The 18,059-nt window shown below is 42.2% G+C and overlaps 1 protein-coding gene across 6 annotated transcripts in view; it reads right to left on the reverse strand.

The window, feature by feature from the left end:
• gus (splA/ryanodine receptor domain and SOCS box containing gustavus) overlaps positions 1–18,059 on the reverse strand; it is a 161,819-nt gene that overhangs the window by 10,139 nt on the left and 133,621 nt on the right. For all 6 annotated transcript variants that reach the window (XM_072298839.1, XM_019057403.2, XM_019057398.2 and 3 more), the window contains exon 2: positions 3,935–4,080. In XM_072298839.1, coding sequence (XP_072154940.1) covers positions 3,935–3,959 — 25 coding nt within the window. In that variant the 5' untranslated portion in view covers positions 3,960–4,080. The remainder of the gene's footprint in view (positions 1–3,934; positions 4,081–18,059) is intronic.

Below are 18,059 nucleotides of genomic sequence, written 5' to 3' on the forward strand. Positions count from 1 at the left end.
TAATTAAGTAAATGTTATACAATCAGGATCAATTAACTGATTGACACGTCTTCAATTAACTGGTGAGTTCTTCTTCACTCCACAGAACTACGATTTACCAAACAACGCCTATGCCAGTGCATTTTGCCTTAATAATACCCCTGATGATTCTTTCATTTTGAAGAGGACCAAGACCACTTCATAGGTATAAACTAAATACATCACATGCTAAGGATTCAGCGCTTATTAGAAAATTAATCAGAAATACAGAAAGGTTGTGAGATTATTTAGGGATGTTCATCGAGAAATAAGGAGCTGATCTCCAAGGCAACAACGCGAGGTAGTTTCTCTGCACGATACTTTCCAGAAACAAGCCCTAAGATTCTAATTTTCTGAGCACACAAAGGGCTTTGGCAAAACGTACCAAGAAGCAAGAAAAGATGCGATCAAAAGTGATACATTGCAAATCCCTCTTACGACAAAACTCTTCGTTTGCAGTATCCCCCCCCCCCCTCCGCAACCGTCATCAATCAGGAAAAAAACACTGCAGCAAAGTCTATAATTGCTCACTCATATTTTAGAAGTATAAAATTGGAAGACACCCCGACGAAGATCGACATTTAGATTCCAAAAAATAGAAAATACCTGATGATCTGGATCGCGCTCCTGTCGAATACAGAACGCGGTTGGAGAATCTCTTTCTTTTCGGTTTCGCCATTACGTTTGAATAATAACACTTCACGAAAATCTTGAGTACTTCGGAGACGAAATTAAAATACTATCTACCAGCGGGATACGACTAGAACCGATTCGGTCGAAAGACACACGGACACAGGGAATAATGCACTCCGATTTCAAGCTTTGAATGGAGACTTGCGGAGAGAACACAGAACTTCGAATCTTTCGGAAAAGTTAGGTTAAGAGCGAAGTAAACACTAAAACACTATAACGTTTGCGCAGCAATGACGAGACGAGAACGGGGAACCGGAGAGCACATGAACGAAAGACAACTTATGTTGATGCAACATGAATTAACTGAAAGAAAATAAACTTGAAAACCGAATTGACTGATTTTCGACTAGCTCTAAACGGACGCGACAGAGTTAGCGGGTAGATGAACGAGGACTGAATGAAAAATGCTGAGGTGCCAACTGGTGGCATCCAACTACCTGCCTCTCCTAGCATCCACTTTCCAAACGACAGAATGACCCGCACTCGGCTGGCAGGCAGGGTCGGACAGAACAAAGGCAACCTCCTTGCCTTGTCTTTATCTCCACCTAGCCTTTTGGCGACCTTTTCCCTCACTCTTGTCTATCAGGAGGGGTGGTAGAGAGGGGGTCATCTTAAGGTTCATCTTTAGCGGTATGCTTCCGCACAGGGAGCGCCACGGCAGCACTGCCGTGCTAAGGAAGAACGCCGTACGAGCCTTCAGATGTTGCCGAATTTCTTTCGAGAAAAACCGAATTTACTGGGAAAAGTGTAGATATTTTCCCCCCAAAATTTTCAGACAATTTCTTGCCCAATTTAATATAAAATATCTGAAAAATTTCAAGGAAAAGTATGCATGAATTGCGTCAAAAAAATATGTTTTATCAAGGCAAATTTGGCAACTCTCGAATGTTCATACGGTGTTTTACCTTAGCACGGCAGGAGATGCTGCGCTTCGATCAAGGATTGAACGGATGTGACCAAAATCCGCCTAACTGCACTTCCAATCGCCTGTTTTCTTCGAAAATTTTTATCGTTGGTCAGGTCAACTAAGACATATGGATGGATAAGGTGCGAGACTACGTACCTCAATTTCGGTGTTTCGAAATTCCTACTCATATTTTATTTTTGGAAGAGAAATAAGGCAACTGGACTACATTTTGCAATTAGGAACTACAATTTCTGTCTCAGTTGGACTTTGACAAACGTTGGACTTGGCCTCAGAAAATACATCTACTATGGAATCTGACGGAAACGTGTGTTTCAAGGATCGGCGGATTGATTATAGAAACTGCGTTGAATAACGAAGACAAAAGGAGAATGGTGCGATCCTATTGGTGGAAGCGGATGATTGCAATGGACGTTAACTTAACCCACGAGAGGCTCTACAGTTAGTCCATCGTTTTCCCGTTTACAACCACCCATTTCAACCAATAGCGTCGACCAATTTCCGTTATGTTCTCTTATCTATCGCTTCGTCTATCAATTTTCCGCACCGCAGGATTGCAAGGACTCTGTGCTCTCAAAATGTTCCACAGAGTTCTATCGTGCTGGTTCAATTGCAATTTAGTTGAGTGTTCTTAACTGCGTTTAAAGGTTAAGAGAGAGCGAACGTCGGTGCGAAAAGCGATGGGATTCGGGAGTAGGGCGAAAAGGTCGACCGACCCTTGAACAGAGCTGCCCGGGGAGAAAATCAGAGAGAGGAGAAAATCGGAAAGTCGGTGAGAAGAGGAAGAGAGCCCGGCAAACAAAACGGATTGGAGAAAGCGCCGTCTCCGCGCGCGAGAGAAAGTGTGCATTATGCTCGGGAGGGTGTAAATTGCCCCTTCGATATCCAAATGAGAAGGGAACGGGAACAAATATCGACTCGGAAACTTGGTTAATTATGCCGTGTTATGAGTCGCTTAGAGAAGAACACAAAATATGGTGCAGTGCTTGCCACCATAAATTGAGAAATTTTTCGATAAAAGGGCGCGCGAGATTTCCAATGCAGGGTTGCCACGGAATTTAGAAAATGAAATTTCCTGACAAATTTTGGTGAAAGTCCCTGACAATTATAGATATGACAGGTGGTTAAGAATACATAATTGAATAAGTTACCAGGCAAAATCTGTTGTTCGAAACCTCAAACCCATTCTAGAAAGCAAATAGAGGTGATTTAACAATTCTTCCCAGATACTTTCGTCATTTTCCCTGACAATTCCCGGTTTTCCCTGACTTTTGAAAATTCCCTGACAATTCCCGGTATTCCCTAACTGTGGCAACCCTGAATGCTGCGAAAATTGTGCAACGTAGTTCTCCAGTTGTAAGTATTTCATCCGGCAGTTCTGCTATGTATTTTTCCCTGAATCTGCTCCGAGTATTCCTTCACTATTGCAAGGAAGAAAGTAGACTGTACATGGATTTCATCTGCCGCAAACGCTAATGATGTAGATTTGAAGCTTATGTATTCACAGATCTTTTGGAATGAAACGATGGACACATTAGAATAACGGCGATCCTGTAGCGCCCCCACGAAATCAGTGCATTGGATTCCTCAGCCAAAGCGCCTTCATCTCAGTGACTATGCAATTTGGGCTACTTGAGAGTTGATATAGTTGTATCATTATTGTGGTCACGCATAACGCACAAGAATAAGGGCGACCACTGTGTAAGACCAATATAAACCACATGCAATATGCAGTACATTAAACACTTGAGTCAAATGCTGCAAAGAACAAAAATCTCACAATTTTTACAGACGCAATCGTTCGTATTAAACTTCTAAGGCGAAAAAAATATCATCTATCTATCATTTTCTCCCCGTACTGATAGTTTCTGATCAAAAGCAATGGCATAAAGAGGACTTTCGGCTAAAAGGGCGTTGCTCCTGTCTCAAATTAAGCTTTAAAACTGTTGACTAGTTGGATCGAGTCCATTTTTACAGCATCATTATGGGTGTCAGTTGTCTATGCTGCCGCACCGAAGAAAAACGTTCGAATATTGCCAATTTCGTCCGATAAAAGATTTATTTTTGAGTAGATTCATTAATCCTTCTCCTCGCAATTTTCGCAAACACCAGATTGAGTTTCATGGGTAAATTCCCCGAAAATTTCAAGAGAAGATAGCAACAGCTTCCGAAAAAATTACAAAGTCTGTAGAAAGAAATTTGGCGACTTTTAAGTGTTCACGAGACGCTTTTCCTTGGAACGACGGTACAGCAAAACTTGGCGCGAACGCCGCGCTCGAGGTGAGAAAAAATACTTACTTGAGACTTTTTGTCCCATGTTCATTCCCCGGGCGCTACGGGCGCGGTGCAGGTACGAACCGGTCTTGTTGGGCAGAACAGACGCCTTGTAGTTGTGACGTCTTAGCTCTCGCACAGACCGACTGCTACCCCCGCTAGCTTTTAACCTGGAACACACAGAGAAATATAAAGAATTAGTTATTTAGTTTAGTTAGCGTGGGATTGGCCAATAGGAGCTATTTGAAAAAGGGAGGAGCATGAACGACCAAAGCTGGTTCTAACTTCTCTTCAACAAAAATTATGAGTCAATTTAAGTCAGATCGGGCTTGAAACTAACCCCAGCATGCTTCACAAGAAAGGAATCATTTCTTCGGGGTGCAGATAATTTTCGAAGCTCCGCATCAAAGGAATGCGAGGGTCGGGAAAACAGAACTCTAAATATTTTCAGAACGTGCGACAGTATATAGATCGTATTCGATACATCAAACGGGTGAGATTGTATCGATATCGATTGGTTCAAAACATAAACATAGCCTCAAAAGTAAATTCAGAAATCTGAGAGAACGGATCTTTTGAAACAGATTTTTTATTCTTTTGAGTACCAAATGCCAATGCAAAGTGAAATTGTCAGGAAATTTCTCATTTTCAGCTTTTCCAATTAAAATCCTTACAGTTTGGTTTGAGGTTATGTTCTATTGTTTTGAACCAAACGATACATCGAACCGTTATCGAATACGATCTATTCACAGTCAAACTACTTAAACCGGCAAAGAAAAACGTCATTTTATATTTTGAGTGTTGTCAAATTTCCCCCTTGAAATGAAAAAATATCCGTAGTTTTTTTTAAAAAATTATTTCAAGCGAGAAAATTTCACGATACTCGAATGCCTATTCAAACGGCGTTTACCCTGAGCACTGCAGATTGCAGTATTCAAAGGCGCTTCAACTATGCTGCCTTGCTGAGGAAGAATCCCGTATATGAGCTTCCGAAAGTTGCCTTCCGATGCAATATGCGTTTTCTGGAAATATTGAGAGTGTATTTCTTGCTCGCACTTGAACGGGAACTATCTGAGCATGTCGAGAAAAACTATTCGTAACAACCCTTAGAAATACATATTTCATCGGCGGGAAATCGGGCAACATGCGAATATTCATTAGGTGTTTTTCCAGCACAGCGGTGCATGCGGGGTGAAGCGTTTTGACATAATTGTCGAGAGGGGTTGAAAGTCAGGTGTTTGACGGATCCTTCGCAAAATGCTGTTGCGGAACCGGTGGAAGTGTGTTGCTATAGCCGGGAGCATGGTTGCCAAGTGATGGGATTTGGTACTCGAGCATGAAATAAGATGGGAGGAAAACCGATTTTTCGGCGCTATCTGACAAGGATGCCGGAGAGGGTGCACGCTGCACGGGACAAAAGACGGGCGGCCATCGGATTAGCATAATGGACGACGCTGTCTCGCGCTCTCGGAAGAGTTAAGGCAGGGACGCCGGCGCGGGCTGAAAAGGGAGATTCCCCGGTGGAGCCCGCGCTGCCATCGGAGAGAGTTCGATCCGGCGACGAGGCGCCACGGCTAAAACAGACTACACTGCTGTCCAAACAAAAAAGGAGCCTCGTGCACTTAAACAAAGGGATTGAGCAGGGAGCCCCGGGCTATTATGCTCCCGTCCTATGATAAAACGTCCTATCTACATTCAAATGCTGCCAGATACCTCCTGATAAAACTATATTTTCCTACTCTGTTTCCCACGGTAGTTGACGATATTTTCCCCGGAAATTATGTTCAAAAAATTGTGGAGGAAATCTGTTGAAAATTTGATGGGAAAGTGTAGAAAGTTTCCAGAAAATTTGAATTTTATCGGAGGATTTGGGGACGTCCGAAAGCTCATGGCTTCCTACATGTGGCAGTATAAGCTGCCGTACTACAGGAAAACGCCGCGCCGCATGAAAATTTGGATCTTGTTAGATTTCTCCTAAAAAAATGGATTTTTAAGGATATTGCTGAATATTTTTCTTTAATATTTTCACTAACACAAGGTTACAACGCGAATAAATTGCTCCGAGATATTCGATGGAGAAACCTAAAACATTTTCCAGAAAATTCATACTTCAACAGGAGGAATGCGGCAACTTGCATATTTTCATGCGGAGATTACCCTCGGTGTGTCGATGTAAACAAAAGACGAAGCAATGATACTAAGTAAAAGGAACTATATTGAATGCTTAAGACCCCATTCACTTAGTTCCTTTTAGGCATATTTTCCCATTCATCCTCTGGAAGTGCCCGGACTAAACTTTCTTTCTTTTAAATGGCTCCCATCCCGATCAGCTCGTCTTTCCCGAATTGCAAGGTCTGTAATCTTCTTTAAAAGTACCATTGAAGGTATGACGTAGAAGAGTTTTTTGGTATGCTGAGTACGTTTGGGTAAGACAGTATCAGAAGAGAGAGTCACGTAATTTGTGTGAACCGTATCTTAAGTTATTGGCCTAAAGTAAAAATTCTCTTTCTGTGGCCGATTTGATCCGAGTTGATTTGGGTGTTTTCGTGGGCGGGAGATTTGAATTAACAGTTCCTGATGTGAACTACTGAAGTAATTTTCTACTTATGGTAAGAATTAGTTGTGGAGGTTTTGAGTGAAACTTTTCGTGTTCTGCGTGATATTTTTCTGAAGAGACGAGTCCTCAGAAAGCCTGATTCTTGCCCTTTAATTGGACCGAGTTCATCAGAAAGGCACCATTTTTTCGAAAATGTGGGTAGGTTCCTTTCTGATAAACTCGGTCCATTTTCCGCATCGCCTCTCCATTTCTTTTCGGGTATTAATGGAACATTTTCCTATAAAAAATGGAGGAAATCTCGAGATGGGCTTACGGACCTAAGTAAAAAAAGCTCCCTGATTTCGGGGTTGACCGAGTATTTGGCAACGGTGCGGCGCGCGGAGGGTAGCGGCGCAAAGGAGCAAGAGTAAAGCCCTAAATTCAAACTAACGGTTGCCATGGACACGAAACCTTCCCTTTCATTTTTACATTCAACCCCAAGTTCCAAGTTCAGCTCGGCTTCGCTGCCGCGCCGCGCCGACTTCTCTCCCGCGGACTGGCTGCGCTTGACGTGGACGACCACGCAAAATACAGCCGCCACGCCGGGAAATGACTCGGCTCCGGGAAAGACGCCTCATTTTGGCCACCATCCGCACTGAAATTGACACATTTTTGGCACAGGAAATGTGATATCCCGCAGCAATAAAACCGTCCCAATATTCGGCACAGTTGCATATTCGCCAATGTTGAACATTTTTCCACGGTGGTCTAAATTACATAAAAATAACTTCTGAACGTCTACTTAGGAAACAGTTCCTGGCTTTGGTTTTAGAGATTCTATTTATAAAAGTTCTTGAGGTTTCTGGGACTTTAAATTGGATTGCATTTTTGCAAAAAAGAACCAGGAGCATTCAAATCTCGCTAAGATTGTGCAACTTTGTTTACTTAGCAAATATAAACTGATCATCCAAACAAATTTATCTTTACTCTCAATAAACTATGAATTCATGACAAAAATTACCTTTGTAGAATTAATTCTTGGCATGATTTCGGTGATTTATTGTAAAGAACGTAAGTTGCATAATCCGAGCAACATTGGAATGCTCTCGGTTCCTTTTTGCAAAATGCAATCCGATTGGACAACGTTTTGCAATAAGAAACCACTATTTTTGGCTCATTTTGGAAACAACATATATGCCATTGATTCTCCTATGCAGAAAGGTGCTTTTGTGGATGAGCTATAGACGGGGGTTCCTTATTGCAAAATGAAATCCAATTGTAGGTATGCGGTTTCTGATCGAACACCAACATCGTTACCCTACAGTATGGATCAGGACCAAATTATGCAGTGCTTAGTTATTGGAATATATTTTGCGATAAGGAATCATTATTTGTGACTCATCCATAAAATCACCTATCTTCATTGGAAAACTAATAGCACGAACAATCTTTCTAAAAAAAGCGAATTAAATATCCTCAGTGCAAAAGGCATTCCACATTGAAAACTGCCTTACAGGTTACTCGAAGATGCTCATCATTTTTCCACAGCTGAATGCACCTGTTGTCGAGTAATTCCCGAGGGAAAAAACAAATTTTGAGAAGAAATTTGGCAACGCACAAACGTAGTTACGTGCTTTTGTATAAAGAACGATGAAACAGACTCCGTGCAGGCTGCAGGGGCTTAGCTTCAGAATTCGTGTCTGTTTAAGGCTTTAGTGTCGGAGCGGTTATCAAGCGCGTGACCTTGAATCGAATTATAACGCCCAGCCCATGAGGAAGTTCAAAAACCCGACGTAAAAAATCAGCGAGTCGTTTTAACTCCCGAATACCTACTCTTTTTAAGTTTTCACGTCTTTCCTCGTTTTTTGTCGCTTTTAAGTGTTCGCCACTCTGTGTTGAACTATAATGTTTCCTCTGACTTCTGACATTTACACGTGCCGAATTGAACTGAAATCTCATTATTAGTATCATACAATCTTATCCGTAATCACTTCGAAGAATTCGCAGTTAAGTTGTATTATTCAACATCATCTTTGATGAATATACAGACCAAACCACTAATTTATTGTATTATGTGATCAGTGTTCGAAACTCATCTTTGAGATTTAGGAGCCATGTGGCGCATCAAGCCCGAATTTTAGGCGCCATTGAAGATTTTTGAGGGGCAAAATTGACTTTTTGCCTATATGTTACGGCGCATTTGGTGACAAGTTAGACGCAAGATGTTTTTGTACCAGAACTAGTAAGTAGCTTTAACTTGGGGAAGACAAAAGCACTAAGAATGAAATTGTGAAGAATAGAAATAGCTGTCACTTCTAGTGCTGAAAATTCTGAGTTTTTTTTTTAATTCGAATAGATTTGTTTTCCTCTCTTTACGTGACTTCCTATGAAAATCCAGATTTTTAGGGGGCAATTTTTTGGGGCCACGTTGGCGCAGAGCCTTCAATTTTTAGGCGCCATGACCGATTTTTAAGGCGCATTTGGCGCGTTGGCGCCTGTGAGTTTCGTGCACTGCATGTGATTGATATTGGGGAAAATACTACAATTTTCTTCGATGAAAACTGTGCGAATGCACATAAAACCGGCAAATGCTGTTACGCAGGTGAAACTGGTATTGCCTTGTCTGATGTCGCGCGAATTGGAGTGGACTCATTATTATATTCAGCTCCCTTCATCTTCTATTCCTAACCTCACTCTAATCCAAGGCTCCATTATAAGACCGTGGGTGTTTTCGAGCTGCGGTATGCGGCCATTCCACCGCGATGGTATACCAAAAACCGAAGACTTTCAGGTTATGCATTGATTAATCAACCTGACTTTTCTCCAAAAATTCAGAGTCCTTCGTAGTCTGTAAAAAAATACTTTCCAATATCAAAATGCTGATGTCCCCGGTTGTAGCGTATGCAGTAACCGTATCCAGAAAAAAAATCTAACACATTTCAATCATCCACTTAGGCTGAAACACAGGAACGGCGTCATAAGATCATGCACTAATGGCAGTAGCAAAGCGTTGCAGTGGCGTGGCGTGCTTTGCGATATATCGATTGATTCGCCATTTAAACCTATGGAAAAAGATCGATTATCAGGGCGTTCGCAGCGAACACCTTAATAATCGATTCTTTACCATAGCTTTAAATGGCGAGATATCGATAGTCGATCCTCCGCGCCACGCCACTGAAGCGTTGCCATCAGCGAACAGGATTTCATAACCTGCAGATCTGACCGCGGCCTTGAATTTACGAGCAGTATACTGCCGTGGTAAGGAAAGACGCCGTATGAACCTTCAAGCGTTGCCAAACGTCCATGGATAGAATATTCATTTATTAGGGAAGTGGCGATTAATTTTCTTCCGATTTTTAGACAATTTCTCGCAATTAAAACTCAAATATCATAAAGAAAAATAAGCATAACTTTCTTGCAACATCAATTTTTTTCAGGAGAAATTCGGCAACATTCGAATGTTCATACGGCGTTTATCCTTAGCACAGCAATATAGTTGCCTCAGCTTTTTGCACGGTCTGTTCGCCGCGCCACACGGAGTACTGACCGTCGGCCTTCTCACACATAATTTCACGGAGTGATATTAAACGATTCATCCCTTGACCTGAACGATGACGCCCGGATGAAAGCCTGACTAATCTCCGAGTCTTCCGATCAATCTTCTAATTCTTGAGAGGACTTTATGCGCGTGAGAAGAAATGAATTTCGGCGGTCACGGTCAATGTTTTTGATTAGGTTTTCTTGGGGTTACATGGCGAAGGTTCCGAAAAAGGTTTTGGAGTGGGTTCCTCCAGCTCGGCGTCAAAGATGGCGTCCAGCTGTAAGGTGGATAGGAGACATCAAAAAGAGATAGATATATGTCAGCTTCCGGAAAATTTCTACCATGACAGATTCCTGTGGCGGTTAGGCGTCGCAGAGCACCCTTGTGCAGAAGCGCGCGCGAGCCGCTAGGATCGAACTTGGATCGTTTTGCTCAGAGTCAAATGCGTTAGCCACTCGCAATTCGCAACCTCTAATACAGAGAGACAACAACCAAACACAGAAGTTTGGTCAATATGGGAGATAGAACACAAAATAACCCAAGCCCTCGGTTGCCTCTAGGGTTTCTCGGTCTCCTCAGAGTTCTCTGCACTAAATTCACCGCAAACTGTACCATAGTTAACACAAAATTTGGGTTGCTTTGTGTTTTACTTCCTATAGTAACAAAAAGTAACAGAGAACACAAATATTTTTCTCAGTATAGTGCTATCGCGAGAAACAAGAGCACGTTAGCTCAGCAGGACCTTTCCAGGGTTGCCACAGATTTTAAAAACTAAAATTCCCTGACATATTTTGATTAAAATTCCTAAAAATTGAAGCTGTGCCAGACCCAGATGGTTAAAAAAACATAATTAGAGATAGTTTTCATGCCAAATGTTGTTTGAAACGTCAAATCAATTCTAGATAGCAATTAAGGGTGACTTAACAATTATTCCCTGACATTTTCGCCTTTTCCCTGACATTTCCAGGTTTCCCTTGACTGTGGCGACCCTGCATTTTTTTCCGGGACCCCAGGTGTCTCTGAGTAACTTTCGGTTTCGGACGATTCAACCAAAATCGTCGTCGATCGACCAAGTCCTCTGGGTTAATCTGACCGTCCGAGTAACCATTAACACGGAAATTTCGAACCGTGCTGCAGGTCTCTCCTGACAGGCACCGGGAATCCAGTCTAGAGCGGTCCATTGTCAGCCTTCGGCCAAAGTCCACAGGTGCAGCTCCCCGTCACAAAGAGCCCGTTCCCGTGCGAGGTGTCGCGACATCGTCGACGATTTCCCCATTACACGGCGATCCGGGAGCCGGAGCCAGGAGCTGCCACCGGTCCGGTAGCCTTCTGTGAACCGCGGTCGAGCCGGCGAAACGAGACGCGGACTTACCGTTTCGCGATCCGTTGCTCGCTGACAAAAGGTCACGCAGAATTTTACTTCCAAATTCCCCGGCCAACAGAGCGCCCGCATCTCATTGCCGGCGCCTCATCTCGTCGCCCACCTTCCACTTCGCGATGAACCCTGGCGTCCGTATAACCCAATACTTTCCCGGGCCCATCTCGAAGTGTGGATACGCCTTTTCGTCAGCCGAGAGCGCGGATCTCTAGGCGGCTCGATCCGACGGCGAATTCTGCTTCGAGATCAGGTAGAATGGAGGACGGCAGGTACAGAAACGGATCTTCCTTCCTCTGTCCCTCGAAGAGGCAAAGGCGGGAAAAATCTCGTGTTCAGGATAGAAAGAACGCCGTATCATCAGCCTCAAATTGCCGAATTTCTGCTTTTACAAAGTTGTCCTTTAGGAATGTTTCGGTAAAAGGGCTTACGAGGCTTTCAATGCTGCTAGGATTAACCAATCTCTTAGCCCTTTATTTACAAGGAACCTATCTGAAAGCCCTGGCATGAATTTTTTACTGAATTAGCGCCGGGTTTTTCTTCACTATTGCGTGAAGTGAATAATCTTAGCAGCTCTGCAAACTGCAGACGGTCTTACACCGATGAAGACACCAATTTCTTGAGAAAATAGCGGCTACTTTCCATTTAACTTTCCGGAGAAATTTACTTGCAATTTAATGCAGTGTGTGTGAAAATTTAGAGGAAAGATTTTGGCGAATTTGTTTGAAAATAAATATTTTAATCAGAGCTATTCGACAACATTTAAATGTTACATTACGTTTTTTCTTTAGAGCAGAATAAAAGAACGTTCACGGCGCATTCCTCTTGTTGCGATATTTTCGCAGTAAAATTTCCTTTACGTTGTCTTGCTGAGCAATATAGCGCATTCTAACGTTGCAAATTGTCTTCTGAAAAAAAAATAAACAAATCCTGGAAATCTCGCCGGAATGTCCGTTGAGATTTTCGAAAAATTACATTCGCAATACATATAATTGAGTGCGATTGAAGATTTCAGAGAGAGGTATATTGGCAAATTTTCTTAAATTAAATTTTTTCCTTTGAGTGAGGTAGAATTTAAGTTATAACATTACGTTTCTTCCTTGGCACGGCAAAAAGTACTTTCAAGGCGCATTCCTGCTGTTAGTATACTTTCGCGGTGAAGTTGCACTACTTTCAGTCCGAATTCTACAAATCGTCTTCGACACTTTCTTTCCTGGACAAAATTCCTGTCTGTTTATTATCAAGCTTGTGATTATTATGCAATACCCTTGAAGGGTAAATGACGATTACAAAGAATTTCAAGGTGCACGGATTAATGCTTATTCATTTTAAAAAGTTAAGACATACAGGAAAATAAATGCGTGTGTATGGCGGCTTGGGGTAAAGTTTCCGATGCAAACACGTATTTTTCGACTCAGCTCATTTGTTCGCACAGGCTCCACCAAGAAATGCGTCACCATATTGGTCATGTCATTTGAAGAATTTTAATCTACGGTCTCTTTGATAACTACGTTTGTAGCAAAAGCAAAAACTCTTTAAAATAATCAGAGACTTGCCTTCTTGAATTAAATGAAGCTTGTGGAATTATGACACAGAATATGGCATATTATTTCTCCAGTACGTTTAGGGATTTGAGGACGGTAAGAATACATTCGTATTAAAAGCTACTGAAGTACTTCCGATCACGCAAAAATCGCGTTCATGATATTACGTTCCGCAGTAAGATAGTGCAAACGCACAGGAGAGCAAAAATCACTGGAAGAAATTATTGAATTTGCCGCCAGGTAATTTTTTTTGTTGAATGAGGACAGATGCTGTTAAGCATAGCTACTTTTTTGCTCACACCAAGCTTTTTGTTAACTTACTCGTACAGAAATTTTGATTGAATCAAGATGAAAAAGAAACCCTTGACGGCAAATTCATAAGTCATCATTTTTGAGCCGGGCATTTTCTTTCCAGTGAATCCAACCTGGAATTCACGATTAGAGGCAAAAAGCATAAGACAGACGGAGCAGAAATCTCATAGCGTAAGGAGAAACATTGTGGGGTGACATTTGGGCAAAGCGAACTCGCCTTCGAGACGTGCCTGGCGGGTTGCATTCCCACAAGGCACACGGCGAAACTTGCGGCCGTCTTGGTGCATTTACTGCCTATCTCAGAACGGTGGGCTGAGGTCTGGCCTCGGGCGCAAGTTCAGGATATTGGTAACCATAAAAAACAATGCCTTGACTACTTCGGTTGCGCTTCAGCCGCTCGGTAAAATGGCGGGAGAACCTCGAAAACTCGCAGTCGCAGCTGCCTCACCGCATTTCATTTGGGAGAAGTTACAGTACTACGAGGTAGAACACTGAAAAAAAATTCTCCGCGTTATTTGGACGCAACAGTCCGTTGGCCTTTACCATCTCGCTTTGTATTTTCCATTGATTTGTAATTTTACCACAGTACATGACTGAAATCTTAGCCTGAAACGTATTTTGCTGTATCTTTTCAGTTAAGAATACGACACGTCGATCAAAAATATTGGCGTTTTAACCAAGGTCCATTTAAATTACCGAACGTTCAATAATTTTACAGAGATTTCTCGGTAGCACTTGGCCCATTCCGAGAATCGATTAATTTGCCATAGCTTAAACTGGGATCAAATAGACCCGAATTTGTATTTACCCTTTTCTTGGAATACACCGAGATTTTTTTTTCCGTGGCGACCTCGTTAGAAATCAGGCGCAAGCCGCCAGGATCAAACTTGGATCGCATTCGTGAAAGTCCAGTCGCAAGTCGCAACCTTTGAGTGACATCGAGGGAAACTAGTGCTTATTCATTCAGCAGGACACTTTTAGATCCCCAGATGTCTTAGAGTAATACAATTTCGACCGAATCGACAAAAAATTTGGTCGGTCAACTAAATCCTTGATCTGACCGACAGAAGTAACTCAAAGTAACTGTAGACACGGAGATTTTCCAGTTGTGCGGTTGCTCGGACTCATGTTTCCAAAATTCAAATCTCAACCGGCTTTTAAGAGGACATTTTCCTGATTTTTATGAGGATCAGACTGCTTGAATATCTCATGAGCCTTGATGTGAAAGGCCTTTCATCATCTCAACATTGCAACGAAACGTGACGCAAAACGAGGGGGGGAGAAGGGGGCCGGGAATAAAAGCGTCGATCGGTAAAAACTCAAAATCGAGGTTCACGGACAAACCGGTGGAAGAGTTAGTTAGAATGTGCGTCAGCATGAATATATACATAAAAAACTCCAAGTGGAGATAAATAAATAAAACATGAATGAAAAAAGAAAACTTTCGATCACAACATGTTGTGGAGGCAATTCAGAGTACTGGGCACGATACTGAATATACGAAGGCGAGACGCTAATGCGACAGTCAGTCACAACCTTTCAAAAAGTCGCCCTCCATGGGAGTTCATAGAATAGATCGTATTCGATACATCAAACAGGGGAGATTGTATCGATATCGATCGGTTCCACATGTAAACTTAGCCTCAAGAGTCAATTTAAAAATCTGAAGGAACGGGTACGGGTTTTGTGATAGATTTTTTTATTTCTTTGAGTACCAAATGGCAACGGAAAGTAGAATTGTGAAGAATTTTCTGATTTTCAGCTTTTTCAACTTAAATCTTTAAAGTTTTGTTTGAGGTTACGTTCTATTGTTTTGAACCAGACGATACATCTAACCACTATCAAATACGATCCATCGATTCCAACGTTGACACGAACGATACTAACTACAGTATTCTTCCACTGATGACTCTTTCCCGAACGTAGGGAAATTCCGCTCGTTTCGAAGATTAAATACTTTTAGGTACCTGTCCGATCAATTTCTGGTTCATTTTTACACAAATGGTAAAAAAAAATGAAATGTACGATAGGGTACTGCCCATGTCTTGGTGACAATTGGCTTATTCCTCGGGGATTCCTCTGAACAGTTCAAAAGTTACAGCTAAGCATGAGTTAAGTCAAGGGTTCGGACTAACGGATGCATCGCCTCAAAAAACTGGGATAAAAATACGCTTCCGTGCTCCAAAATAGGCTGCCCGAACTGGACAGATTTCAACTCCTGAAGAAAGGACGTTGACTTTCAATTTCCACGAGCATTTAAATAGGGCACCTTAAAAATGGTTATCAATAGGATATGTGAGAAGTGTCCCATATTTCCTCCCTGTTTTTCGTGCTCTGTACTAGTGTCAGTTATTTCACTGAACAAGTAATAAAGGGAGTGATTAGTCGCGGCGAATGGATCGTAGAGATTTCACGGTTTTCAAAAACTGGGGGCTGCTGCTTATTGCACGATTCCTTGGTGATACTTTACGCTAAATCCAAGTTTCGACTTTGAACTCAAAAATTCTTGCTGGCAAGTTGCCAATTTTGGAAAAAAATTCAAGAAATCGGCTTTTTGATGGGTTTCGACTCGTATCTTGATACACTGAAAATTGTTTTACGTCACGATTGTTGACTCCAAATTTAATCTCGTGAGCTGCGAAATTACAGTTCAACATTATCTTGCAAATAAACTTCGGTTTAGGTCACTTTTACCACACTGGGAATTTGGGCAACTTTCCGGCGCGCACTTTTAGATGCTGGAGTTTCGTTAAGGGAAGGAATCGATCAACGGATATCAACCCCCAATTTTAATCCTAAATTGACACTTCGTCAATCTTGAAAAAACCCAAAGCTTATATTTGAATTAAAACCTTACTTCATTGAGTCCCGTGTAACTTCAAATCTTCCGGTAACAAGTCAGGATTCAATGTTTAATTAACATACCTGAAACACAGAAAAGGAAAAATTATTAGAGGTAATTTTGACTCGCATACAAATGTATACATCATAATGTTAAAAGCACCAATTAAATGTATCTACCAACCAATAATTTAGTAATATGGTGAAATTAGGCATCAACGTCCTTACCGCCTCAGTTTAAAAGATGAACAATAAATTTACTCAGCGATGGAGTTGTGACGTGTATTGAATGGAGGAATATATTGCCTAAAAGTCACGATAAAAGCACTGAACGTTCAGTTTTTATCAGTTTACTCGATTGTCCGTTAAACTGCTCGTGCAAATGGACCTTTTCCTGGAAAGGTAATCAACACATTCTTCCAGATTTTTTGAGGCGATTTAAACATTATGCGAGACGACGCAACACGCGCGCTGTAAAAATCACCATTGCCTTGGCATCAGCAATTTTTTGCTTGGTTAGTTTCGTAAGTTGAGAAACAAGTTTAAGAAGTTGTATGTTGTAAACATGAAAGAACATTATTTAGCTTAGTGTTCACTTCAGAATAGATAAATGGAGTGATTTTTTATCAATGCTGAAACAGACAATCATATCGATTCCAAATAGAATAGATTTGCTAAATGGTTGAGCCAAATTTATCGACGATTAAGCTGGGTCACCGAGCGATCGGGACAGTTTAGAAATTAAAAGCACACATCGAGATATCGAACGAGCTTGACTTGAACCCTGGAGAGGAAACGGCTGAGACGTACTACTGAGCGTAATGGATCCGTCTACTACCAAAAATTGCGAGCAAAATCAATATTTCGGCGAAAACTAGTACGATATCTCAATACTTACTTACTCTCTCTAAAGATTAGCTACATAATGCGAGATTCACTTTAAGATGGTGTAATTCCTGATAAGACAGTTGATATCGTTTCCAGACTTAGATTTAAAAAAAAAAAAAAAAAATACATTAAAGTTGCATAGACTTCAGCGACGATTCTTGAAAATTGGCAACACTGCTTTTCCTTCATTTAACGCGTGCAGAACAATCGATTCTTTCAAAAGCATCGAAAATCGATATTTTCAATGGATTTAAATGGAAGAAAAGCAGTGTTGCCAGAGTTTTGCGGGCGCGACGAAAGAGAAAGTGCGGGGCGGGCGGGCGACGGAGCGGGCTGCAGGCGAGTCGTATTGATTCGTCATTGCAGGGCTCGAGCGAAGGGTGGAACGGGGGAGAGGGCTCAACCCTGAAAGTGCGGACCGTGTTGAACCCTGCCGATGACGTCACCGAGCTTCCATCCTTCATCGACCTCGGGCCCGGCCCGGCCGGCCGGCACCCGCGGAGTAAAAGTTTCCGCCGCAAAAAGGGGGGTGGCTAGCAGCCCCGTGCGTGCTTTCTGCATGCCTGCGCCACGACTTAAATGGATTGGATGGCTGGCCGACACGGATGCCGGCTCGTAATTAATTGGGCCGAGGATCACGAAAGCGACTATTTCGCACACTAATTGACAACGGCGCGGCAGACAAGGGACAGTAACTAGAGACGGGAGATGGAGGCCCCGGGGTGACGCGGGGGCGGGAATGGCGAATGCAAACGATGCAATGAATGGAATGGGGAAGACATGGACGCAGTGTTGCCTCCTCGTTGATCCGCCTCAACTGGAGTGCAGATGGATAAGCTGCGTTTGGATACGTCATTTGGACGTGTTTACGCTAAAAGGGACTATGTGCATAGGATTTGCGTGAGACCTAGTTCCTTTTAGCAGAAATACGTCCATTTCGTCGAGGCCAGAAGGGTAGACAACCATCTAATACATGTGGGGGATGGTATCATAAGACCATTTCTTTTTCGGTATCGTTCAAACCTAAGAGAATACCGTGGAAAATTCGCATTTAAATAGTCATAGATTGTGATACGATCGTGATTTACCAAGTTATAACAACGATTAATTTA

The sequence above is a fragment of the Bemisia tabaci genome, chromosome 1 (genome assembly GCF_918797505.1).
Source record: "Bemisia tabaci chromosome 1, PGI_BMITA_v3".
In the NCBI taxonomy this organism is placed as follows: Eukaryota; Metazoa; Arthropoda; class Insecta; order Hemiptera; family Aleyrodidae; genus Bemisia; species Bemisia tabaci.